The sequence below is a fragment of the Empidonax traillii genome, unplaced genomic scaffold (assembly GCF_003031625.1).
Source record: "Empidonax traillii isolate 1590-97213 ecotype Southwest subspecies unplaced genomic scaffold, ASM303162v1 scaffold624:size695616, whole genome shotgun sequence".
In the NCBI taxonomy this organism is placed as follows: Eukaryota; Metazoa; Chordata; class Aves; order Passeriformes; family Tyrannidae; genus Empidonax; species Empidonax traillii.
Genome location: NW_020955817.1, coordinates 420,941 through 446,280, shown reverse-complemented (window position 1 = coordinate 446,280; position 25,340 = coordinate 420,941). Strand labels below are relative to the sequence as shown.

Below are 25,340 nucleotides of genomic sequence, written 5' to 3'. Positions count from 1 at the left end.
TGCTTACCTGATATTTCTGATATGGCTCATGCATGTATTTGTGTGTCTGAATACACACACATGTGCATGCAAGGAATTTATCTATATGGAAGTCTAGAAATAAAAAAAGTCTGAATGGATGAAAACACTGATTCCTAAATTACTTTTCTTTTTACATACCTGCCAAATTCAGTTAGGTGACTGTAGTTCCTCTTCTGGTAGTTATTTGAACATGAAACATGTTCTGGCTGTGCTCTGACCTGGAATAAAATCTTTGCTAAGAGTGAGTGCGGGTATTAACAGAATAAGAATTCAAAGAGAACAAAATTCTGAAATGATAAATGAGTACAGCTCTGACAGGTACATCACTGAAATGAGATGCTTTGTTAGAACACTGTCTTTGCAGTGTTGAAGCAGTGCTCTGTTAGATTTGGGTACTGGTAGGGAAATGAATGATTCAAGAAGGGATTTCAATTTTTTTCCCCTCTTTTTTTTTTTTTTTTTTAAGCTCAACTATAATTTTGCTGACCTATATTCCCAGCACTTTTAACAAGGCAGTAAAATTAACTTATCTCTGCAGTCGTGACGTAGAGTTCTCAGCGAGCAGGTGACTTTAGAACGCACTCACTCCCCTTCTCTGGTGCCATCTGATGCTCCTTCCAGCAGGACAGGGGAGGGTTGTCAAGCAACCATCGCCCTCAGGCAGTTGTGTGACATTTACTCTCCAGTATCAGAGTGCTCCTGGCTGTCAGACAGAGCCCAGCCAGCCATTAGTATGTCATCATCTAAATAAAGGCACGAGTGAGCTGCACGTGGAGACAGTGGTAGGAAGGAAAATGCAACATTATGTTAGAGAAAAAAACACCACCTAAAATTAGTGATGTTCTCTGCCAGCCTTCCAAGGGCTGTTTGTCCAGAGGGACCCTCTGAGACGACTCTGAGCTGTGAGTTTTGAGACCCCTTAAGGCAGAAATTCCTGATGCTTTGCTGCGTAGGGATGAGAACTGGGCTGTTTGAACTGTATGTCTTGTACTAACCAGGAGGAAAATCTAATAAAACACAGAGTGAGCTTGGTCACAATTTAAGTGGACATTTACTTTTTATAGGGCTCGTTGCAAATGTCAAGAGTTTATAAGAGAACCCCTTAGTGACTCTGGAAAGATCTGTGCCCACTCCCCCACTCATTAAACTTTCAAACCGAAGCCTCCAGTCAAAATAGGAGGATTTTTGGAGCGTTATAATGCCTGTGTAAAACCTGGCTGTCTGCTGAGATCACCTGTTTGAAAGCTTCCATTGCTTTATGTGCGTTTTGCGTTGCTTTTCTATGCATTTATATGTGCAATGCAGTGCAATAGATCTTCTGCTAAGCAGATTTGTCCTGTATTAATTGCAATTAATTTGAAGTTAATTGAGTTAACATGGATTTTTGCTTAGTTATCGATAGAGGTAACCGCTAAGGACGAAACTACAGGTTAGGTTCTTCAGAAAACAGAACCAGGATTACTTTGGGGGGGGTTTAAAATAGGAACATTATCCTGTTTGTATCTCATATAATCATACAATGGTTTGGGTTGGAAGGGACTTTAAAGGTGATCTAGTTCCAACCCCCAAATCAAAGTAGACCCATAGCAACCTCAGTATTTTTAATTCTTTTGAACAAAAAGGTAGATGGAAATACAGAACCACATTCATGCAACATCCTAAATAGTTGTTCAGTACAAAATCCCACTGGTAAGGAGTGGTATCAGAATTATCCCTCAGAATCCCTGCAGAAGTTAAATCTTAGCACTGGGATATTCACTTGTCCTCACGTGCATTTGGACAATTCCCCTTTATAACTTACAGAAGGAATTTTGGGAACTGCGTGTTCCATAACAGGAGCTGGCATCTCCTGGCAGTGTTCTGAGTAGAAATCATTTATCTTCTGTAAGAGTATTTGTCTGTGTAACTGCAGGGAGAAGCTGTTAGCTCTGTGGAGTGCAGCCCCAAGTGTGAGCTGGAGGGAACACGAACAGTGAATTAGTGTGCTGCACTTGGGCTCAACAGCATTGCCAGCGCAGGAAACAAAAAAGGGGCTTATTAATTCTGATACTTGTCTCTGTGGGAAATACGGGCCTGCAGGGAAGAAAGCTGATGATTGTTTTATACAGTAAATTTCTGAAAGATTTGTGTTGACCAGCTGTTTATGCTTCAACCAAAAGTCCTGTTCTCTTGCCACCACCACCCCCTTTTTTTTTTTTTTTTTCTTAGGGAATATACTATTTCCACGGGACTGAAGCAGTGCAGCAGTCGTTTCACTACAAGGTCTGTTGAGCTGATCAGCCATGAGACCTGGCTGGAATGCATAAATCCCAAACAGTGACCAGTTTAACTTGTATACAATTTGTGTCTTGTTGGAATTGAAGACCAAGCTAGGACTTAACAGTACTGAGAGACCACGTGTTAATTTTTCTGCTGAGTTCTGTGGAAGTCTGCAGCCTCTCAGAGAGTATTGCATAGTAAATATGAGTTGCTGTTAACCACTATTAAATACTCTTAATCATATTAGATGTCTTTAAAGCTACTATGTGGAAAAAGAAAAAAAAGGAAATTATAAAAGGTCCATAACAATTCACTATTAACTCTGGTGGAAATCTGGTAATTAGAACTCTTCTTGGATATGTCTCTGTTAATGAAGAAATTAAAATACAGTGTTGAGTAATGCTTGTTTCTGCCTCAAAGTTTTACTACTCTTGGCACATGGAAATCGCTTTAGATCAGGAAGCTTGAACAGCAGAACAAATGGACTGATACTTTACATACAAATCCTTTAAGTTCCTAAAGCCTCAAAAATGTCATCCTCGCTCCAGAGTCCTGCACCAGCTATTTAGCAGCCTCACAACTTGCAGTGACTTCAGCTCCAGAATAGTTTCCTTATCCCTGTTAGATTATCAGGGGTGCAAATGTGTTTTCGCAAACGAGGGCAATGGAGGCACAGGTTGTGAAATGGAAAACTCATTTCTTCTGAACTTCAAATGGAGTGTGAACTCGGGGAAGCAGGATCACATTGAACCCAAGATGCCAAAGCTTGTAGGAGGGGTTGGTGTTTCCCCAGGAGAAACCTTGAGGGTCAGTCCTGTTAGGTAAAGTTGGGTCAATAAGTGCACATTATTTCTTAATGCAGTAACAAAAAGGGAGAGAAACTCTTATCACTGCTTTTGAGAAAGCAGAGGGTGCAGGTGGTTGAAGAAGATGGAGGCATGGGTTGTCTCAAATGCAGTCAAGGGATTCAGGTTCTCAAGAGCTGAAGGTTCTCATATTTTTTAGTCAGCCCCTGGTAGATGTCCATCTTTTTGTTGATGACAAGCATAACAGTTTACAGATAAAAAAACTAAAGATATCTGTGATGAGGCAGTGCTCCTATTTTTCATAGCTTAATTTTATATGGATTATATCTATTCTCATATATTTTTCATAGCTATAGATATTTTCAGTTTGATAAAGAATTCGCATAGCAGAAGGAATTTCTGGCTTTGAACTGCTGGTGCAGATTAACTTAGTCAAAAATTCAAACTAGATACAGTTCTAAGAGTACAAAAATGAACGGAACTATTATTTAAAAAAGAAAAAAAGTATGCTGAAGGTTTCTTGGGATGTTCCTGCCTTTTTCTCATCTTCAAAGACAAGAAATCAGTATCAGAACACGGGTTCTGAAGATTATTATCTTCAAATGGGTTAGATTTTTCTTTCATTAAGCTTTTGCTCTGTTTAGGTTGCAAATTTGGATCCTCCTTACTGTGAAAAATTGAGGTGGGGTGCCTAAATACCTTTTAGGCTTTGAAATCAGGGGAGTGAGAAACTAAAATTCTTTCGGTGTGGCCCTCCTTGCCAACAAGCAGAGGTGGAGCTGAAGCAGTTGTGGGACTGTCTGTGTAACCTGCAAAGGGTGTCCTATAAATCTGAGTCCAGTTGGGTGACTGTGATGGATTGGATCCATTACAGGCATTAGGCAGAAGTTTGTTTTTTCTAGAAGGTGGTGGTTAGATTTTTGCTGAGAGAAAATGTGTTCAGACAAGTGGCTTGTAAACAAAGGCAGCTTCCAGTTGGGTAGCTGAAGGAACTGTTGTCGTTGTTAATTGTAAGGAGCTAAATCAGTTGCAGTGAGCGCGCCTAAAAGTGCCCCGAGAACTTCTGCTGTAGCTAAAAACACTTAGTTAAGTCCAGAATCTCATTTGTTAGGTGCTTCATTTAAACAAGAACTTATTAGGCATCGTTGGCCAGTTATCTGTCAACTTGAGACAAGCTCTGAATTCAGACAGTGGTTGATAACCTGTCCTGGCAGCCCGAGGGTGTTTGGGGGTGTCTGACTCACCTGTGTGTGTCACCTGCACAGGGGTGGCCTCAGATCTCTGCCAGCACCTCCCCAAAGGGCTGCTGAAAGGAACAAAACCCACGACAGATGCATCCTTACATTGCATGGGCAGATAAAAAGATAGCAGAAGAATGAAGTTTAGAGTTCTGCACCCAGTTGTAAATTAATTTAATTTCCTCTCAGCCTTGAGCTTCTCCCTGTTGACACTTTTCCATAAAGCTGATCCTTTTCCTTCATCAAAAAGACCCCCTCTTTGAGTGGCAGCAGTGTTTCAGCTCCAGATGGAAGGGTTCTCTCCCATTTCTGTTATTTCAGGGAGTATCCAGTACCAAAACCTAAAGTAACCGTAATTTTATTGCAAACTGGGGCGTTAAAGTGGGAAATGAGTGATCCAAAGAATATGAGATTGTCTGCATTGCTTTCAGAAAAATTGTCAATTCAAGGAATTGGCACCATTTTTCAGTAAGGGCAGCATGCTGTACAAGAGCCTAGTTTAGGTTCTTTACTCCAGTTTTAATGCCTTGGCTGGGAGCATAATCCACGTGACATTTGGTCAGTGCCCTCACAAGTGGTGAAAATGAAAGTGAAAACATGTCCTGGGAAGATAAAATTAATAATGCTGTCTTCCTTCAGGATGGATTCCTCCACTCTAGCACCTTTCATGGCAGACAGAAATTACAATTTGTGTAAATGTCCATCAGCCTGATATGGCTGGAAATGGCATTGCTGGGAACAGGATAACAACAGCAACCAAAACCAGGCATTAGGCAAAGGGGTTACTACAAAAAGATGTTGTTGTATCAAATGTCTTACTTTTCCCTGGGTTTTCTTAGCTAGTGATGATGTTTTACCACTTTCATTTCCAGTGCTTTGGAGGTCATTCCAAACAAGTCTCTCATTTTAAAAAATAATATTAAAAAAAAAAAGTCTGTATGGGTATTGCAATTGCATGAGCCGTTAATTTCCATGTGTGTACTTGAGATGATCCCAGAAAAGCATTGAATTTCGAGTCATGTATTCCAGCTCCCAGTAATTGCTAGAATAGTAATGTTGACAGAAGAGCGCCCCTTGGATAGAGGTTTTACTTTTTTTTTTCTTTGTTGTCTTCCTCTTTTCTTTGTGTTTTTAGCCACCAGCTAAATACCTCCTGCCAGAACTGACAGCATCAGACTACGGGAAGAAGTGTGTGGTCATTGATTTAGATGAAACTTTAGTGCACAGTTCATTTAAGGTAAGTAAATTCAAAAGTGATCTCTTGCAGCTTTAATCTGTCAGTGAATGCTGCAGGAACTGTTAAGCCTCTTAACACTTGAACTCGTCTTACAGGCTCTCCCAGGATGCCTGGGAGTTCTCATTGCTACTCCTATGATTATTCATCCTAATTTAGCTGTAAGGGGAGGAACACACATATTGCTTTTTTATTTTTTGCCTCTGAGACAGTCACACTGGCTGCAACGAGGCCTGGAATAGGTATTGACTTCATGGCTTCAAGTACTTCAACAAGAACCTGTATTTTAACAGATACACAGTTTGTTGCTTTGAAAATACAGTTTTAGTATTTAGTTTTCAGAGCAGGAAAACAAATACCGTTTAGTTGTTGCTATTGAGTCAGTCACTTCTGAGAAGCAACTTCTATAGCCCTTCAGATTTCAGCATGTGGTGGAAGTGGAGGTATTTTTCTATTGTTTAAGTAGGGCTGAAATTAGGAGACTTCAGAAATAAAAATAATCTGTACTGGCAGCATTTCTGATTGGCAGATCTAATACACGATAAAGCATCTACTGGTTTTATACATTGATTGGAGAATTCATAATAATTAATAGTTACCTCACTACTGGCAAAGTAAAGTTTTATAAAAAAACTTTATATTCTTCTAGTTGTTGCACTCCATTTTTCACTGCTAGCTTGAACACCACTTTTTAATCCTTCACTAGTTAGTTGCCAGCATTTAAAATGCAAACTGTAATTCATGCTGTGGTTAGAATTTGGCAACAGCCTGTCTTTGTTGGCTTAAAGAAAACCTTATATGGAGACATTAGAAGAAATATTCCTCTGCCTCGAACTGAAATTAAGATTTTTCTCTGTCTTTATGGTGCCTGATGGTATATAACAGTTTATGGTGGTGCACAGAAACCCCTCACCTCAGTGCCAGATTTGTTTTCTATGCCCAGACTGAGTTTGTACTGGGGAGTTTTTCAGGGAGATGAGAAACACAGCTGGATTGGAGAAGGAGGAACCACCATGCCTTCCTATTTTACCAAAAACCAGAAGTTAGGGAGGGAAAGCTGAATTTAAAAATCTAAATTTATATAATAATAATAATAATAATAATAATAATAATAATGAAGTATTAGGCTTAGTGTTGTCTGAAAGGTAGAAATACAGGTTTGCTTTCTGAATGCGATGGGCAACATTCAGAGGATATTTGATGGGCATTTGAATGATATTAAATAGGTATTTTAAAAAAAGGAAATCGTTATTCTACTTAATGATGAGCACTGAATAATTTTTCGTGTTAGGAGAAGAAAACTGTTCCTTTTTTTGAGTGAGGTCAGTAGTGTTAGGCAGGTGTTGGAGTTTCTGTAGTATTAATCTTCTGCCTACAGTGGTGTTATCTTAATATAAAACCCTGTGATGGGGGTGTGTAAGAGAAAAAACCAAGTGTTGGAGTGGCTGGCACTGTCCAGTGGTGCTGCTTGGGTTTTGATTCAGGAAGGGAAATGCTTCAGCTGAATCAAGACCATGAATTATCATCAAAAATAATATGTTCCAGCAGAGCAGGGGCTTGAACACCTCTGTGCACCCTGCTCTGCCTGGATAATCAAGTTACTTCTGCCATTTCTTTCAGTTCGTGGGTTTTGGGGGTATTTTTGATGGGGTTTTCTTCCACTAAAGCATGTCTGCTCGAACCAAGCAGGTCCCCACTTAAAAGCTGGAAAAGCATACATAAATTTGTGATTTTTAGTACAAAAAAAAAGGGGTTTATTTAAAACACCTGATACTTTGGAATTCGTAATTCTGTTATGAAATAGGCTTCATATTTCAAATGCAGATTACATGTTTTTTTTTAACGCAACCAGAGAGGCAGAATATTTAAAGTGCTTTTTTATGAAAGCAGCAACATCTGAAGGAGGGTAATTCTCATCTGCTTTATGTCCCTGCATCTTTGTGAAGCTTTAAGGAGGTACTAGGCTTTCATGTTAGGTGCATATTAAAAGGAATAAAGTTTGGGGTTCCTTGGCAAGAGTAAAAAAGGAATACATAGACAGGATAGTTTATCGTTCCCATCATAAAAAACAATAATAGAAGCGAAAATAATAAATTTTTAAATTAGGGAGATGTAAACATGGTTTTGTGTAAAATGCATTAAACCACATGCAAGTCTGGAATGCAGCCCTATTCAAAACTGGCTGTGAAACACTTTCAGAGACATTTAAAATGCTGACTTTTTTTATTGAATAGAAACAGTTCTAACTGAAGATTTTCGGTGGAAATACATTGTCTCCTTTCGGGCTCTGTCTCAGTGGTTCCCACGTACGTGCTTTGCGTGCACAACCCCAAAAACCTCCATCCAGCAGATTGTTGCAGACTTCCCTCCTCTCTCCCCACCGTGACAAAGCACAGAACCCCAGCCCGTGCTGCCTTCCCTTATCACTTGTGCCAACAAGAAAACAACATAGTACCTGAAATTTAAGTGGAGGAGGCAAATACGTAGTTGAGAGTAGTTTGGTCAGTGTTACAAAGTCTAAGGGTGAGCTCTGTTTGTTAGGGAAAAAATGAAGATGTTTAGACAGAATTGCTTTTTTCTCTGGCATCTGGTTGGTGTAGCTCCTGCTAAGATTAAGTTTTGTAAAAGCCGTAGTTTTATCAGTGGATTTCAAAACCTCAGTAGCTTGCAGTGACCTCTTCTTTTTTCTGCTGCTGCAGAGTATTTCTCTTGCTTAAGGGAGTCATGCATATATAAATTCTTCAAGTGTGTGCAAGCCTCTTCAGAGTCTGCAGGGAGCTGGCACCCGCCGGAAAACTGGTGGCTGAGGCTTATTGACAGTTCATTTGGGTTTCTTTTTAAGGTGAAGCTTCAGAACATTTTTGTGTACTTTTTCTGGGGCTGTTGGAGATGCTGCAGAGTACCTTCTCTATCTGAGGGACTCCTTTTAGGGAACAGATAGAAACCTCCCCTCTGTCTTTTCCCGAAGCAGAAAGGAGAAATTGCTCAGTGTCAGCTAAAAAGAAATAATCTGGACTCAACTGTGTGTATTTGAGGAATTCTTCAGGTCATACTCGCACAGGGGTCATCGGCAGGGTGGAGTTTTCCAGCATCATCTGCTCTGGAGGTCTGGTTGCCAATACTGGTATGTCAGGATGAGTAGATTCCATGTAGCCCCTCCTTTGCCCTCTGACCCAGCACTTCCAGGTGTCGGATCAAACCATCTTCCTCATTACTTTGCTCCTGAGAGAAGGGTGTTGGCCCTCCGTAGAAATTCCTGCGGTCATTTGGCTCTCCTCGTAGGAAGGTTTCCTCACAGTGCAGTTGGAATCTCGTTTCTCCAGGGAATGGGATCAAAGTGGTGCTGTCAGGTTCGTGCTGCAGGATTCTCTTTTCGCACCGTTTTTCACAGAGCACCTTTTTAGGCTCACCAGTGTGTGACCTGCTCTTCACCTTGGCTGCTTCTCTGCTTTCTTGGCACCCCCTTTTCCCCCTGAGTGGGCCTGAAGTTTGTTTCTAGTCTCACAGATTCTTCGGGGGCATCTTCTTGGTAGTTCCTGAGATCAGTCTGATCCAGAAGACCAGGTGGGAAGGTCTGTACAAGTGTAGTGGAGCTGAGTGAAGATGTTTTCCAGCCTTAGCTTAGTAACACCGGTTACCAGACTGCTCCCAGCCCTCATTCTAGGCTCTTATCCATGGAGCATATTGTCTGTTAATCAGTCATGTTAAAATTGTATTTGGCAGCTCTGTCTCAGCCATTTCCAAGCTGCAGATGATGGAATGAGTTGCAGGCTTCAGCCAGGCGTGTTTACATGGCTACTTCTTTATCGTGGCCGTAAAGCATGAGCTGTACCCAAGGCTTCTGCCAAGCTGGGTGTCCATTTCAACCAGTAAACATTGTTAGCAGCGTGTTCCCAACTACCACTGCTGTCTAGCCAAGATTAGATTATGTACTCTTAAACTGCCTACAAGGCCACTTTCCTGCTTTCCAAAGCAGTTTTACTTGACCAGCAGTTTCTCACAGCAAGTCTTAAGAAATAAGTTGTGATCGACAGGCTAGAAAAGTGGATTCAAGGACTTGGGCAGAATGTGTCTGCTCTTCCCTTTTAATTAAAATGCAGTTTTACATGATTAAATTCATTGCTATTGGTTCTTCAAGTATGGCATCTTGAGAATCAATTAGCTATACAACTTGAGGCTTGTTATATTCAGGTATAACCATGAGGTATTACTTTTACCACTGTCTTTACTTTTAATTAATTACAACTTGATGACCCAGAATAGAATATGTGAAGCACATAGCTCATATTCTTGATTATCAAGTATCCACACAGACTTGATGGAAGGGTTTATCCAAATAAATGTTTTCCTGGTAAACACACTCAGTGGTAGAGGGGGTTGGTTATTCAGGCAGTGGAGTGTATTATGTTTTATGAAGCTCAAAAATATGAGAGAAGAGGGAAGTGCAACATCCAGGAATGCAACTGTGAGGTCTCTGACTTGTGTGTGTGAAGGGCACTCACAGAGTGAATCTGTACAGTCAGTAGTGCTTACTAACTTGGTCCTGGGAAGTAGGTGCTCTTCCCTTTTGCAGCTCTGAAGTTGTCCCTCCAGTGATCGCGTTTTTAATGTTGGTTATTTCCTTGTCGTTCTTTCCAGCCAATTAGCAACGCTGATTTCATCGTTCCTGTCGAAATCGATGGAACCATACATCAGGTAAGTGCTGCTGCTCCTTCAGCATCGTGTCCTGAGTGTCCCAGAGTGTTCTCTTCCTCCGTTTGCTGATTTGCGTTCGGTAACTTCTGTAAAACACAGAAACTGTGTATTCTGGGATGTACCATCCAGAAAGACATCCCTGTTTGATCAGGTAGAATCTCTCTCTCAGGGCTTCAATACTGGACTCTTTGTCAATTTAAAAACATTTTCAAACAGCAAGTGGTCTAAGAAGGGGGTTTCAAACATGAGTAGACCCAGAAAAAGCTACTTGAATACTGCATTTCCCATTCCTTCCAAGACAAACAGGACATAAGTTGGCTTGTTAAGGTCTGCTGGTAGCTCATATGGACCAAACTTTACAAAGGTATTAAGGAAGAACAGGCATTCCTCAGGTTTTTGTGACAGTCTGTTTAATTTCTGTCCCCTTTTATCCCTGTAAGTAATAAAAGTTCTTCTGATAGTTTTTTTTTTAATGTACTTCAGCGTATTTTAAAAGGTCTGGACAAAATTGCGAGGAGACTTAATTTTTATGTCTTACTCTTCAGGAACTTCACTTATGGCTCTGAGAAATGGTTTTCAGTAAATGCAAAGCACCCACAATTTGAAAATCAATCCCCTTCACGTATTTTAGCTTGGTCATTAATCAGTAGTCATTTCTGAACCCCCTGAATGAAAGAAATTACCGTGCCATAAATTTTCCCCTTCAGGCAGGCATTGAAGTTCTTGCTGGAGATGAGTTAAACAGGTTAATTTGAAGTTGAGCCTTTCTGTTATGTGAACCTTGCAAATTGTTTGAAGCATTTTCTGTGCTGAGTGTTGTAGGTTACAGATAATGCACTCATTGAGTTGCAAATCTTCCCTGGATGTGATTTAATGGAGATTTTTAAGTACTTTAATTGTTGAAATGTTGGGGGGTTTTATATGGATTGTTTTTACTTGAACAGAGAGTTTTGTATTTCAATCCTGGACTAATTGATAGATCATAAAGTTCATAGTTTCGTTTCGTTTCCTGTTATGAAAACCATTATTGTAATTGTCACTCTTAAAATAATTGCTAAATATCAGTCAGTGGACTGAAAAGTGCTTTAAAGTGATAGCTGCTTTGACAGTTTTTACACTGTGCCTGTTTTATGTAGAAAAACTCAATATCTAGGTTACTTAACACCTGTAATGTTCACCAGAGCTGAGGCTTAAAACACTAAGTGATGTTTTGGGAGATTTGTGGTACTGTCAATCCTGGTTTGATGTGGGCTTTAGTTGTGTTTGGTGCTGTAAAACAGACATTTTTCTCTCCTAAAACTTTGTAGAATGCTTTTGAAAGTGAATTTTTGAGTGGCTCAGAATTCTCATTGCCTAGCTTGTCAAGGTGATATATTTACATTTTGAAACAAATCTCAATAAAAGACTATCTGGGCTTTACAGTCAGGCACTTCAAAAGCCAGTTGCTTTTCCATTCCCTGCTGCAAACTGAGATTCTTCACCACCAAACATGATGCAGTTTGGCACTTGAGGTGACTGCATGTGGGGGAAAAGAGAAAGCAGCAACAAAAAAGCCCCTAAACAAACAAGAAACCCACAGCTGGCCAGAGGGAGTGGATTTGTGCATCTCCTTCTCCTTGACTGAGGAGATCAAGTGAAATGAGTCTCTGAGTGTGCTTTGCTGGAGACTTCCTGCATAATTTTCAAGGAAATTGCTTAATCCCTTTGTATTTCCAGTTGTTAATCTCTAAAATAGGTAAATACCTCAGTCACATTTGGGTTGTCAAAATGAAGTTAACTGTAAGGGATTTGTGATTCTTGAAATAAAGGTAATTTTGATGGCACACAGAATAAGCCAAGTCTGTGTTTGCAACATCTCTGTAGGCAAAGTAATGTCCTGTCATTCAGGAATCTTTTTTTTTTTTTTTTCTTTTTACACTGTGATAAATTAAAGGGCAAAAGGGGGTATTCTGACTGAGTCTGATGTGCATTAACACAGCCTGTGGAGCTTTGACAGCCTGTTCCCACTTCAAACCTGTAATTCTTCAGTCCCTTAGAGCATAATAAACATCAGCAATTTTTGTTACTTCTCAGAATTTGTCATCTGTGTAGTGCTTGTCCATTTTGTTAAGCAGTTCATATACTCAAAGATTAATCATTGACCTTGGGAAATACTTCCAGCTGCGTAAAACAACGTGGGATACGTGAAATGTTGTGGAACCATCCTGTCCACGGTGCATATCCCTACCTGCTTTACCAGTGGGCCTGGTACCTTATCAGGCACGAGATGGTCTGACAGATTATTGCTGTTCTTGAACTCTGCCTTGGACAAAACCCCAAGGAAAACTAAAACAGGAAAAACAGCCATTTCAGGAGTGCCCATTCAGAGAGAAATTCAGAATAATATGAGATTGTTCGGATCTCGTGCACCAAAAGTACAAGTTGTGGCGAATTCAGTTGCTGTGCACTTGAAAGAGTTTTGAGGTTTACATATCTGACAAGTTTTTTCATGGTAAATACTGTATTTTTTTGCTGTTCAACAGAGGTATTAAAAAAAATGCTGTCTTTAGTTCAGGGAGTTTGCTTTCCCTTACATAATTTATAATCCAAAGGTCAGAGAAACTCTCTTTTTTTTTTTGTATAGGGAGGATAATTCATCATCCTAAAGGGTGCTTGGGTAAACGAGCTTCCTAGATTAAAAAATAGCTTTTCTGAACACCCCTTTTCCCTCTCCCATCTTTCTTACTCCAGCCTGAATTACCTTATCTTCAGGAAGGATTTGTCATTTGATTTTAGAAGAAAATAAATCATGTGTGAAAGTGCCTCCCTTTCTTTGTGTTGTGGGCCTTCAGATGCCTGCAGAGACTGTGTCCACCTGAGGGCAGCTGGAATTCCAGGAGAAGAATCCCAGGCTTTGTCTTGGGGATGGTGGCAGGGACACAGCAGGGCAGTTCTGATGTGAGCTGACCCTCTCTGGCCGGCTCTCTCATTTCACTCCAATTCTCTGGGTAAAGGGAAACCAGAGCTGGTCTCCCACTCTACCAAATTATAAGGAATAAACTGCAGGAAGCTCAGTGAAATGACAGGAGGCTTGTTGAGGGTGAAAGTAGTGGCTGGGGAAAGATGTTCAACCTTGCAGTACCTTTGTGCCTTGCTGTAAAAGGAGGCAGCCACGAGGGGTTTGATTTGGCGTTACTTGGAATTTCATTCTTAATCTGTTGACTGAAACTGGTTTTTAGTGTTTGGTTTTTTATTTCAGTTAATAATTGTTTATTTTAGTTGTTGAAAGCTAAAGAAGCATTTTGGCCATTTTACTTTGAAATGTTGTTTAATGGTGGTGGGGGGGGAAATGCTGTTTGAATAACAAACTTCCTTTCTGTAAAGCACAAAATCCATGGATTTCCTTATTGAAGGCTGTGGCCTGGTTCAAGTAATCCAGGATAGGCTGTATCCATTCTAACTGGCCTATTCTTGGTTACTTGCACTGGGAGACAACCACAAACTGCTTGACCCACCACGAGGAGGCTCGAGGACGTGTGTTATTTTCTGCTCAGAAGATGCACCAGCCCACGGAACGGGAGGTCACGGGAGATGGAGTTGTCTTGGGCAGACTTTCTGGTCGTCACTTGAAGGTTTTGTTATTGTAAAGCAGGTTTTGAAAGGCATTTCTTTGTGTCCCATTTGGTTGAGATGGGTTTCTCTTCTGGTTTCACAAATACTGAGTCTCTCTAGGTTGAGACTGCTCTAAGGTATAGAAAATTTATATGGAAATACGAAATGCTTGGAAACAATTAAAGATAATTACTTGGGTTCTGCCATTAGCAGCTGTAAGAATCCTGTGAAAACATGCCTAGTGCCTGATTTGTGCTTAACACGTTGATAGTAGGGTTCATTTTAAGTAATAAAAAAAAGACTGTATTCCTCCAAATTCTTGCTATGATAAGGAAGAAATTAGTTAACATGCAATACACAAAAAAAAAAAAAAAAAAAAAAAAAAAAAAAAAAAAAAAAAAAAAAAAAAAAAAAAAAAAAGGAGGGATTTTTTTTTTTTAATGCCCTAAAGACAGTATATAAATCTCAGAAAAATGCCAGGAGCCAGTTAGTCTAGAGACTTAAACTGAAGCCATCAGGCAACAGAGGAAAAAGCCAAGCCACAAATAACCAGGCAGCATTGAGATTCAAGTCCAGCCACTAACAAAGTAAAGGGGGGAAAAAATTCCAAATGAGGAGGAAGAGGAGAAAAGAGCTGCACTGTCAGCTGAAGAAAGCTTTTTATGTGAAGTAAACCAAAGAGATTTTGTAGCCCAGGATACCAGTACACTTGGAGTTGCTTCCAGGGGCTAAGTAGGACTTCCCAAAGAAAACTTGAAGGAGAATAACTATCCAAAGTATTAAGATATGTTGTTCTGCCAAAGAAAAAAAAAATCAGTGTTGTTAAAAAAAAAAGGGGCGGGGGGAGTGAAGGAATTAAAGCCTTTTACAGAGGGAAATAATTAAATAGAAAGTTTATTGAGACTTCATCCTAAGAGATGACATTTATTATTGATCAAGCATTTAACATGAGAAGCAGATCTGTTGGCCAGATCCCAGCAGGGAAGATTTAAGGCAAAACAGCAAGAAACTCAACTAGTGGAGGTCATGGGTGCCCTGTGGTGGAGCAGGAGATCTAAACTGCAGTTGGGGGACAACACAATTAAAATGCTGTGTATTTACAGCTAAACACTGAGGAGGTGCAGCGTTAGGAGAACTGCAAATAGCCAGAAGAGCACTTTCTGCAAGGACTTGCCTGCAAATACAGCACAAGCCTGTGGTTTGGGAGCTCTTGGGCTGCAGCTCCAGGGTTGATTTACTGTGTGCTCTCCTTGTGGAGGAGGTGGGTTATGTTGCAAGCAGCAAAGTTCATATCCTTGGCAGGGAGTTTGTAATTACATTCCAAGTGGAAATAGTTCGCCAGCACGGGCATAGATAGGGATGGAGAGCAAAGAGGAGACTTCTTCTGCTGTGGCTGAAAACACTGGGCTTTAGAAGGGAAATTAATGTTAAATTCCAGCACTAACTATCTAGTTAAGACTCTGGGGTGGCCCTTTTGTGCCCTCAGAAATATAATTTAAGGCTAAGGAATTAAAAACTTCATTATTAAGGAGTAACTTGGACCCTGCTATCTTTCCTTTTACAACTGGGGGGCTGGGTAGTTTCTGGGTACCCAAAAGCAGGGGGACTGCAGCTGTCTTTTTATCTGTGTCTCTAAAAAATTCGAAGATAGAATTTAGAGAGGAAATACTAGAGAACAACTTCATGTAGTAAGAATTAATGAGAAATTAATTGCATTGTTATAGGGAAGAAAATTACTTGGTTTATGCCTGGTGGAATACAGGAAATGTTGCTGTAATTATCTGGAGAGAGTGGTGTTGAAGTGCATCTGTTAACTGTCTTTAATTCATAAAATGTCACATTTATTTGATGGGTGAGGTGCTGCTGTGGTTGTTTAAAATATATATATGGATTATAAATTGTTATCTGTATCCGAGTTTGAATGAAATGTTTATGAGGCCAGAAATAGTTTAGATAAATTTCATAGGAATAACTTGAAGAAGGTCAGGGCTTCATGGTGTGATGTGGATGCTACATAAAGTGGAAGAGTAATTAACATTTCTACTTTAGTCATTAAGGTGCAGCTCCATCGTGTATGTTGTTAATAAAACTTTGCTTTCAGATTGAGGTTTTCAGTTTCCAATTACACACTTTTTTTCCTTTTGCTGAAGGCTTTAATTGTTACATTTCAGTTCAAGCTGCTGTTTCCTTTATTTTTCTCCTTCAGGCTTTTTCTCTGGGTACCCCCATTTTTTTACCTCTTATTAACATGAAGCTGGTAAAATACATACAAGTAATCTAGTTTTACATATCAAAGAAGGAAATTCCTGAAATTTCAGTCAGTTCTGTGCCAGACCTTCTCCACTTGAAATTTCCAGTATTGGGGATTATTTGCCAAACAAAGGAGATAAAATGCTGCCAGTGTTTTCTCTCAAACTTCTAATCTAACTGCAAACAAGATAGATAAATATTTTTTAAGCAGACTCCCCTCTTCAGCTCCCCAGTATGTTGTGAGCTACTTCCAGGCTTTCTGAGCAGCAGTTATCTTATCTTGGTATTTTCTGTGAATGCAAAATCATCTTCCTTGCTCTGAAAAGAGAGGCAGGGAGGCCCTAATATCTGTTAATCGGGTTGTTGACAGTAGGCAGCCAGGCTGCCTGTGTGGATGTCAGTGCAGAAAGGCAGTACAGCATTGCTGAAAGATGCTCAGGAGGAAAGAGATCTTGAGCATTTGCCATCTTCAGGGCAAGCTCCTCGTGGAAGATGCTGCAGACTTTGTTTTGAAAGCAGCATTTTTAGGCGTTCTGCGTGGTGCTGGGAAGGCTTTTGGTGAACAAAGCTCCCTGCAGAGCTGGATGACTGATAACTCTCCATAGTGAGATCTGCTCCTTAGCACCTGGAATTTAAAAAATGAAAGATTTAGCCACAGAGAGAGAACAGCTCCCTGTTGTGCAATTCCTGTCATCACAGAGTCTTCATGGAATTTATTCCCTCTGTAAAGCTCTTCAGCACCGAAGGCACCAGCACCAAAATGGGTTTGGTTGAGAGATGCGAATCCTCGTTCCTCGAGAAGCCCTCCTGTCTCTCTTTGCCTTTAATGAGATTTTTTTCCAGAAGCATCACTCCAGATGATGCACAGTGCTTGCAATGGCATAATCAGCATGGGGCTTGGCAGCCTGTGCGTGCCAATCTCTCATTATTGGATCTCTGCTTTTATCTTGTGCACTTCTTTTTTTGTTTTCAGCATCTCATTTGAACTGCTTCCCCGTTAACTTTTGTTTCTTCAAGTGTTAGGATTGCAGGAGTGGTTTGGGTTGGGATTTTTTTTTTTTTTTTAAGTTTTCCTTGAGCACCATCTGACCTAAACGTCATTATCGTTCCAGGTTTATGTTTTGAAACGACCACATGTGGATGAGTTTCTTCAGAGGATGGGAGAGCTCTTTGAATGTGTACTCTTCACAGCCAGTCTAGCCAAGGTTTGTTCCTCTCCTCATCTCATTAACCTTTTCAGTGCTGGTCAGTGGACTTTTTGGTTGGGTTTTCTATGGATAATTACTTCCACAGTTGGTACTATCTTAATTTTTCCCCTTCTTTTCTGCTTCTTTGTCTGACAGTGTGTACTTTGTCTGCTAGTGTGTGGGTAAGTTGTTTCCATGGTAACACCATCACATATGGGCTCGTCTCATAATGTAGCCTCCATGCATTGCTCATGATGCCAATATGAAAGGCTCACAAGTTACCATGGTTATAGTGAGAAATTAGAACAAATAGCGTGCGAGTAAAAAGCGGCACATTAAAGCTGGGCATGAAATAAAACCCACCGAATTAAACGCCATCTACACGATCGACCGGTGACTCAGAAATTTCCTGAAAATTGGGAACACAGTTTGTTGTTGGGTTTTTTTTGTTGTTGTTCTGTCAAGGTGCAATTGCAAATCTGGAGATGGAAAAAACGAGACGTTTTTTGCAAAGCCTGAAACGTCAGCAGGAGTATTTTGTGCCCTCTGGTCTGCAGTAGCAGTAGTAGTTTCGTAGGTAGTTTTGTGGTAGATGTTACAGTAGTGGACTGATCTTAAATTCCTCACTTTCAGTGTATTGTATTTGTGGTGTCTTGTTTGTGAAGTTATACTGGTCATTTCTCAACAGTGCTCTAGCATGGCAAGCTTTTAGTCCAACCTAGTGATGGTAGATGTTCTGTTCAGTTGTGTTGTAAAAATCTTAAATACTGCAACAATTTCATACTGAAGTTAGGTGTCTGTTTATTTTTCATAGTCAGAAGACGATTGATTTCAACATCAATTTTGTTTCTCACTTTAAAATACAGAAAAAAAAATATAGCAAAATGGTAACTCCTACCCTGCAATAATAAGTTAGAAACTGCCTCTTTCAAGTATGTGGGTATTCATGTTTGGGTTTATTTGGATGCTTTTCCTTGGTCAGTTGGCATCAATTGTTGGATTTTAAGCTGTGCCTCACCTAAAGTGTCATCTGATGTATAAAATGAGAATTTCCCTGGTATTGTGGTGTTTTTCCTAATAACATCTTTGTCTGATCCTCTGTGGCCCAGTTATGCACTTTGGTAACATTAAGAGTCTTACTGACCCAGTCACTCCAAGGGCATCACTTGGAAAAGCCACATCAGGCTCAGATGTGTGTTCCTTGCAGTTTATATTTAGAGGCAGATGGAAACAAATCAGCTGTGGAAATGCTTCCTGTAGATTTTCTGTTAGCACTGGCTGGTTTTACAGTAATGTTAGTTGAGATCTCTGGATACATCAACCCCTAGAAAACTCTTACAGTAACTGTAAGTTGGCCCTAAGAAATAAAACCTAATCAGTAAATCACGGAAAACATTAGAGTGCCAGTTAGCCTTCTTCAGAAAGATAATTGTCCTACTTTTGCATTATCTCTTTATTAATCACTTCAGGTTTGCAGGCGAGTAAGTTAATTAACAAGGAGCAGGGAAGAAAACGGAGAAAAGGGCATTTTGCCTGAAATTGTTTCGTGTCCCTCCTTTGCCTGGCTCTGTGAACCAGCCTTATCTGTATGCTGCTAACTCCATGTTTCTGGCTTCTATTTTTAAGTATGCAGACCCAGTGGCCGACTTACTGGATCGCTGGGGTGTGTTCAGGGCAAGGCTCTTTAGAGAATCCTGTGTTTTCCACCGAGGAAATTATGTGAAGGATCTGAGTCGACTGGGACGTGAGCTGAGTAAAGTTATTATAGTAGATAATTCTCCTGCATCTTACATCTTCCATCCTGAAAATGCAGTAAGTATTCGAAGTACTCCAGCGTGACTTTATCTTTCTGTTCCTTGCCCAGCCTTTCTGATTTCAGAAAATAACCTTTCAGAGCCCTGACTTGTTATTAGTGTCTGTATTTTCTTAGGCTGCAGGTAGTAGGTTCTGGGATTCACTGCCAAGCGGTGAAGGACGTGGGCAAACTGATCTTGACAGCGTGTCATAGCCATGACTGCTCATAGGCTTTCAGCTTTAGCTTGTGACATGAAGTCCAGCAGTTTTGAGAAATACCAGGTGGTGTGGAACCTGAGTAACTAACTTTTAGCTCTAAAAACCAAAACTGCCCTGCAGCACAGCTTTTGTTCTTTGCAGTGGTGATCACAGATAGGATGGTTTGCCTGAACCATCTTGTACTCCCATCTTTTTTTCATTGTGGGAATGAAGATAGTTCATTAGACAAGAGAATGAATGCTTTACTGGTTGCTGTCTGAAATCTGTGTTTGTGGGTAAGGGAAAGAAAAAAAAAAATCAAGATCCTGTTGTGTTGTTTTGCTTCTCCTTCAAGTGTTTCCGTGATAACTCCCTTCATAATTAGAAATGTTAGCCAATAAGTTCATCAAGTTTTTAGGAACAAGGATAAAAGACAGGCAGCAGTAGTAGTTCAGGGGGGAGTAATTAGGGGCAATGTGCATTTTCACTGTGTGCTTGGTGGCTCCAGGAGCTCTGATGGAATGGCCTGGCACTTGCTCCCTGCATTGCTGCAGTCAGTACAGATGCTTACAGCTGCTTTGTAGCTGCCAGGATAGAAGCTGGAACTCCCTTACATCTACTGACTTTTAAACAACCAGGCTGTGCAGTTCTTTCTTTGATGTTTTTAGGCTGTCTTCTTTGTGTACTGTTAAAATTAGTGTAGGAAATTTTTTATCAAGGGCACTGTTTTCCATGGTCCTGCCTCTCTGGAATAGCTTTTTCTTTTTTATTTTTTTTAACATGAGCTGTTTATCTTGCAGCAGGCAGCTTTTAAGTTCAGATCCTAAAACTGTGATGCCTCAAGTGATGTGGTGAAAACATTCTTCTAGCTGGTGCCACACGTGGTTTGAAGTTGCCATTTATAATAACCAGGAGCCGAAGCTCTACATTTATGTTCATGGTTAAAATTAAAAACCTGATCCAGATCGTTGTTTGGTATCTCAGAAATCAGTGCCAAGAAAATAATGAGCTGTAGACATTTGGGAGATGAAGTGAAGGGCCTTGTCAGAGTGGTTTAATCATGTATAGAAAAGTGCTGCTAGCAAACTGATATTCGAGTCTCTGCAGAAACCAGAGCTTGTAACAAGATCCAAGATCGTCTTTCAAAGACCTCAGTGTGCTTCCGTAGTGAAGATACACAGAACTCCTTCCCCACACCCAGCCCACATATTTAAGAAGGGTTTTACTTGCATTATTTTCTGAACCTGTTCTGGAGGTCTAATATTTTAATCTGAGCTCTGTTCTGTACTCGCTGTTCAATATTTCCTCCAAACCCTGTGCCAGAAGGGGTTGTTGCTGCATTCCTGTGTCTGGTGACTCACACTGATAATTCTTAGAGGAGAGGAAAAATAAAAAAAGACTTGCCAGTAAATAAATTGTCAGTGCAGCTCTATAACCTGTGTCTTCCTTCCAGTCTGTTCTGGAATGTTAAGGAGGGGCAGAGCGAGTTGAGCTGCCCGGTGTGGGGTCACGACGTAGGTGACCTGGACATGCAGGTGAAGGTCACCTGTCCTGCATTTGGCTTCAGGGTTGATGTTGGGTACAAGAAAACATGGGCTTGAACCTGGTGCTCCACCTGAATGGTAATGATTAGCAATTTGCCGTATTGTGGTGATGATGATGATGATGATGATGATTGTTACAGGACGCCCACACAGGCAAAACTCACGTGCCCTTCACATCATGAAACCCTCTCAGTGTTTGTTGGTTGCTTTGTTTCAGGTGCCTGTGCAGTCCTGGTTTGATGACATGACAGACACAGAGCTGCTAGATCTTATTCCTTTCTTTGAAGGACTAAGCAAAGAGGAAGAAGTTTACAGTATGCTTCATAAACTCTGCAACAGGTAGCCCTTAACTTTGACTGACTTCTGCTACTAGATTGCAGTTGCTAGAGGCTGTCTCCATCTTTTTCAGCTCTTTCAAATGTAAGCTTTGGGGAGGTCACTCCTGTCAGAAGTGCTACTCTTGATCTTCCTGTTACATTGGACACGAAGGACAATCATGAGTGATGCTCTTAAGCCTTCAGAAGCCTGACTCCTAAGGTCATGTGTTCAGACTACTTTTTTAAAGGAAAAAAAAAAAAAAAAAAAAAAAAAAAAAAAAAGAAGCTATTTTAAATGGGACTCTTTTAATTAATTTCATAAATGGACATCTTTTACTGGATCAGCTTTTCTTAAAACATGCCAAAAAAAAAAAAGAAGCTTGTATTTCAGCAGTTGAATTTCTCTCCCTTTCTTCCCCTCCCACTATGCAGACAATTTTACCCCCCTGCTTAGAGCAGTTGACCTGACTCTGAATTTTTTCTTACAGAATGAAGTGCCTTTTTGAATGTTATTTTAAAGATAAAAAAAAAAATTCATTTTTGTATAAGACGTATTTCCAGACATCTTTTAGTCTTGTATTGTCTAAATGCTTTAAAAAGGAAAAAGGAAAAAAAATTTTATAGAGCACTGTAATATATAACAGAGGAAAAAAAAGTTGAAACCAGGATGCTGGGTTCCTGTCTCCACAACGACATTTAGGTTGCATTACATTTTGTCACGCTTGGAAGGTTCAGGCGTTCCGTGGGAGGGGTGAGTTGGGTTCATTTACCTGGTTGTTCCACTGATGATGATGATGGTGATGATGATTTTGGGCGCAGTTTGGAACATATCTGCAGTTGCTTGAGCGTTAGGGAATGGTGGAACTGAGGAAACAAGGTGGCTGATAGACCTGAAGCACCTCCTCTTGTAGACAGATGAAGCTCTGTTGTCTCTGCTTACGCACAACTGCCATTGCCTCTCGATTTTTGGATAACCGTTATCTTGGGAGAGCGGGGAGGAGGAGATCTATTTATTAGTTTAAGGTTCTTTTCTCAAAAAAAAACCCGTCTGGGTAAGCTGGATCTGTGTTGAGCTGTTTGGAGTTCTTTTTTTTTCTTTTAATTGCTGCTACTGTATACTCACCAAATGGAGTTTGACCATCGGCTGTTATACTGTTTTTGCCACTGTGCCTGTGCTATGGAACATTTTCTGTAAGCTGCAAACTTGGGCAATAAATAAAATGCAGGCTTCATAACCCACCCCCATGGATTAATCCAATGGTATCTGAAATACCAGAGAGCTCAGTTAAAGGTGACCTGTAAAGGATATATTTTTTTTTTAATTTTTTTCTTTTTTTCAATTGGGATGAAACCCTCTCCTTTCTTTGGTATATAAAAATGCAAAAAAAGCATTTTGCTCACATCTCTGATTTGTATTTCTTTTTCTCCCAAGCTGTAAGGTACAGACTGGGAGGTGTATCAAGCTTTGCTAGAAGGGCACAAGTTACTAGCCTAGACTAAAATCTCTCCTCTGCCTTTGGAGTTGAGTTAGATTGATCTCCTGAGTTTGAGAACCTGCTTAGCATCTTCTGCAGTGTCAGAGGTGCTTTTTCAATTGAATAACTTTTAAATATTTTAAGCCTTTGAAGGAAAAGGCACACCTTTTCTTTTTTTACTTTTTCACCCCCTTTCCAGTGTCACCTTTTAATTATCCTCCACCCCAGAAATCTGCAAACATAAAAAGTGCAGCTGCGTTTGGCTGTCATCAGAGAAGACTAAATGGACTATTTGGTGCTTCTGATTAGCCTCGTGCTAAATTCTGAATTGTAGATCCCCCTTTGCCTTTTCTATTTCTCTCAAAAGACTTGGGGGAAAAAAAAAAAAAAAAAAAAAAAAAAAAAAGACAAACCCAACTTTTTTTGGCGATGGACTCGGCTCGTGATCCTCGTCTAAAACCATTGGTGAAGCAGCTTAACAACGTTCCCAGAAGGGCAGGCAGTGAGTAGGTTGTAGGTACAGTATAAAAGTGAGCAGCTGTGCTCCAGCTGTGGCTGCTCCCAGGGGTGTTTGGAGGCAGCCCCGTCACACTCTGTGTGAGTCTGTACGGCATCACCGTTTTGTTTCTTAACCAGCTGGCATTACCTTAGTACTGTACAATTCTGTGCCACAACAAAAGATTAAACTGTCAAACCTAAAATCTGGAAAAAACAACAACAAAAAAAAGCCTACTTTGTTTAAAAAAAAAAAATAAAAAAATGGAAAAGACAAAAAAAAAAAAAAAGAGAGACGTATGGATTCTGGTTAGTCCATCAACGTTCACTTTTCGGTTTAAGATTGTTTAATTTTTTTGTATTTGACTTTCAGAGTAATGAAAACCGTTAAGCTGCCAAAAAAAAGAAAAAAAAAAAAACGAAGTTTGTTCTCTGAGCAGTATTTTCAACTGCGTTTTGTGGCTTCTTCTGGGCTTCAGACGCAGTTTGCAGGGAAGTATTCAGGTTGTAGTTAGTCGTGCAGGTATGAGAGGAATGGCTGAAAAAAAAAAAAACAAAAACAAAACTCAAAGACTTTTCTCGCAAGCGTTAGACCAAACAGACAATAAATAACCCACCGTGGTGACCTGTTGTACGTGAGACAAACCATGGCATCCGTTTGCAATCTCTGAAAGCAGCGATTTCATGAACCAGTTGCCTTAAGTCTGTGAATGAATGTTGACTATTAAAAAAAGTGTCTTGTATTGTTCCAAAAATCCACATAGAAGGGGCAACTGAACTTCTGCACCAGCTTCTGGAGGAAGGGTTCTGATGGTGTTCTGTACAGCCGTACTTGAACTGTATTATTTTGGCTCTTAAAACCCACAAATTTAAAAAATTTTAAAAAAAAAAACCAAAACCAACTTATTAAAATAAGTTAGTTTTAGTTCAGCATTAAAATAACATTTTGTGACAAAGGCAAAAAACTTAGCCACAGCTTTGATCTCTTAGTATTAAGAGTATTTTCTGTAAGATTTCAGTAATTTTTTTTTTTTTTATTTTTTTAACCCACTTGGAGTGCTCTGCGATCAAGTTTGGACTCCCCTGTGTTACTCAGATTTGGCCAGAGGGATCAAACTGTCCTAGCTGGTTATTTTGACACTTATCATCGTACTTGAAATTTCAAGTGTGGAGTTTGCGTGGATATAAATACGCTCTATATTTAGTTTCTAGATTGTAACAAAGCAATATAGTTCTGTCCATAAAGTCAGATAATGGAATGTCTGTAAAATTTGCAATACGGGTATTTGATTGTATTTTAAATACAAGAGTTTAAAAACTAAAAATAGGGAAAAAAAAAAATTACTTGTTTCCTAAATCTCTTTGCATATTTTTTTGAAGTGCAGTTAGTGCATACAGGTCACCGGGGCTGTTGTAAACCCTGGGTTTCAATTTTATTTCTGGATATTATAGAAGTTACTAAAAAGTCTTTTTCCAGTTGGCCATCCTGTTCAGCTGAAGAGATGCTGCCTGGCCTGAAGTTCTGTTGTCCTTTTTATGTCGGGTTAAAACCGGGTTTTTTTGCCTGTATAGGTATTTTTGAATTAAGCTGTAAGGCGGGATTGCCTTAGATCCTATAAATTCAACTGAGGTGTTAACGATTAAATTGCCATTTGTAAACTAGGGCTGTGCGCAGAGTCCTCGTTAACAACCGCCAGGAAGCGCGGCAGGCTCGGAATGGGAGGTGGTAGCAAATGTACAATATTGCTGTGTTCATTTAGGTAGCTTTGGAAGAGTAATTTGTCTCTTTGTTTCGCCCTTTGGACCTTCATTAAACAGCGAAGTTCTAACATGGAAGAAGCTCAACACCTGGAGACGTGTTTTGGTTGTCGGTGTACGCAAATCACTTTCTTAACAGCATGATTTTGATTAGACTGGTTGGGGACAATAAAGTATCTAAATGACACCGGTGTGTGCTGATGTTGCAGCTTTTGAAATCTCAGTGTATCCAAAAAGACAAAAAAAAAAAAAAAAAAAAGTAGCTATATAAGTTCTGGAGACGTAAATCCTCTGTTTTACAGGTTGTTTTTAACCTAATAAACCACAGTACCGCACAGCCCTATTTGTAAAACAGAAACAAGTTTGTGCCTCTGATTTCCAAGGTGCTGTGATGTTTTTTGCCTTTGTGGGGCGAGGAGGGGGCAGGTGAGACTGGCGTGGGGCAATTGCTTCAGAATCTCTGGGTAACTATGCAAAA

The 25,340-nt window shown here is 40.1% G+C and overlaps 1 protein-coding gene across 1 annotated transcript in view; it reads left to right on the top strand.

Moving 5' to 3' along the window:
- The window catches only part of CTDSPL (CTD small phosphatase like), a 48,511-nt gene extending 23,411 nt beyond the window's left edge, over positions 1–25,100 (top strand). The window contains exons 4-9 of the mRNA XM_027898807.1: positions 2,230–2,283; positions 5,460–5,561; positions 10,197–10,253; positions 17,207–17,299; positions 18,908–19,093; positions 21,035–25,100. Of these exons, the coding sequence (XP_027754608.1) occupies positions 2,230–2,283; positions 5,460–5,561; positions 10,197–10,253; positions 17,207–17,299; positions 18,908–19,093; positions 21,035–21,160 (618 nt within the window). The 3' untranslated portion in view covers positions 21,161–25,100. The remainder of the gene's footprint in view (positions 1–2,229; positions 2,284–5,459; positions 5,562–10,196; positions 10,254–17,206; positions 17,300–18,907; positions 19,094–21,034) is intronic.
- The last annotated feature ends 240 nt before the right edge of the window (positions 25,101–25,340 follow it).